General features: G+C 35.5%; 1 protein-coding gene across 22 annotated transcripts in view; it reads left to right on the top strand.

Moving 5' to 3' along the window:
• The window catches only part of EIF4G3 (eukaryotic translation initiation factor 4 gamma 3), a 379,583-nt gene extending 378,369 nt beyond the window's left edge, over positions 1-1,214 (top strand). For 20 of the 22 annotated variants that reach the window (XM_037730567.1, XM_037730571.1, XM_037730564.1 and 17 more), the window contains one exon: positions 200-1,214. In XM_037730567.1, coding sequence (XP_037586495.1) covers positions 200-381 — 182 coding nt within the window. In that variant the 3' untranslated portion in view covers positions 382-1,214. The remainder of the gene's footprint in view (positions 1-199) is intronic. The other 2 variants (XM_037730575.1, XM_017506663.2) reach the window with 2 other exon arrangements.
• Positions 1,215-1,424: the final 210 nt, after the last annotated feature.

Raw genomic sequence — 1,424 nt, 5'->3', positions numbered from 1 at the left:
TCAATCTTTTTTCCCTCTTATTTAAACAAGTTGTTGGGCTGTTTCTACTATCAAGAGCAAGTATGATGAATTGCCATTATTGCTTTTTTCTGGAGGAACTAATATGCATTTATTCAGTCATTCATTATTTTGAAATACATTCTTTTCCTCATAACTACAGTGTCCCAAAGCTTATAGTTTATTTTCACCCTCCTTGCAGATTTGTTGCGGATGTTTTTTGATTGCCTGTATGATGAGGAGGTGATCTCCGAGGATGCCTTCTACAAATGGGAGAGCAGCAAGGACCCTGCAGAGCAGAATGGGAAGGGAGTGGCCCTGAAATCTGTCACGGCATTCTTCACGTGGCTGCGGGAAGCAGAAGAGGAGTCCGAAGATAACTAAAACTTCAAATACACAAAACGAAACAAAAGAAACAATTTAAGTATTTTTTTAAAAAGTTTCACGTCTTCGCCAATCACAGTGCAGCAAGGCCAATTCTCGCAGAAACCCCCACGTGTGCACGAGTGGGAGAGGGAAAAGAGAAAAAAAGGTGATCATGGAGGAAAAAGGTACTGGAAAAAGTAAACTTCAAACCTTAGGGCGGGAGCACTAAAACCAAAATACATGTATTATTTATAGAAAATATTTTCTGTTTTAATCTTTTCTTTTTAAACAAGGACTCATACTTTAAAAAAATGTTTAGCAAAAAAAAAATGTTGAAACTTTTAATTTATTTTAAGGACTGCAAATGCCAGTGTAATTTTTTAATTTGCAGTTTCTGTAAACAACTTGTATAATAGAAAAGCAGAGAAATAAATTTCCCTCCCCTTCAGATGCACCTCATGTTTGTTTTAAGGTAGAGCATTTAGTTCAGATTTGAGAAAGTTTAGGGTGAACAAGGTAAGAAAGATTTTTTTTTTTGGCATCAAATCTTTCTGCCTGCCTCTCAGCTTGCTTCAGAAAAATTTAAAAATCACAATAGTAATCAAAACATACATAACATTGAAACAGAAGGAAATGCTGTGGACCACAGAACTCCAAGAATTGTTTTAAAAAAATAAGTGCTACCCTGGTCAAAGTACTCTTAATAATTTTGAAATCTTTAGAGCAACTTTAAGGCTTGTAAATACATAGAACAAATATTTAAAAAAACAAAAAGAAATTGACTCAATACTATTTCTTTTCACTTTGAAAATATAAAGAACAAAATAAAGACAAACATTGCAAGTTTAAAAGAAAGTAAAGTGACTTCTCCTTTGGACAGCTGCTGCATGTGTTCCCATTCCTGGGGGTGCTCTCTGGCTATTTATTGTCTAATTCAAATCACTCCTGAGGGGAGAGAGATAAAACGAGAGAGTGAGTGTGTGTGTGCGCGTGTGCACTTGTATGTGCGTGCACATGTATGTATGTATGTATGTATATGTCTCTACTCTCTGAAAAGGCAG

The sequence above is a fragment of the Cebus imitator genome, unplaced genomic scaffold (assembly GCF_001604975.1).
Source record: "Cebus imitator isolate Cc_AM_T3 unplaced genomic scaffold, Cebus_imitator-1.0 Scaffold15, whole genome shotgun sequence".
Classification (NCBI taxonomy): domain Eukaryota; kingdom Metazoa; phylum Chordata; class Mammalia; order Primates; family Cebidae; genus Cebus; species Cebus imitator.
The sequence above is the reverse complement of the archived record's forward strand: the minus strand, read 5'-3'. Positions and strand labels throughout refer to the sequence as shown.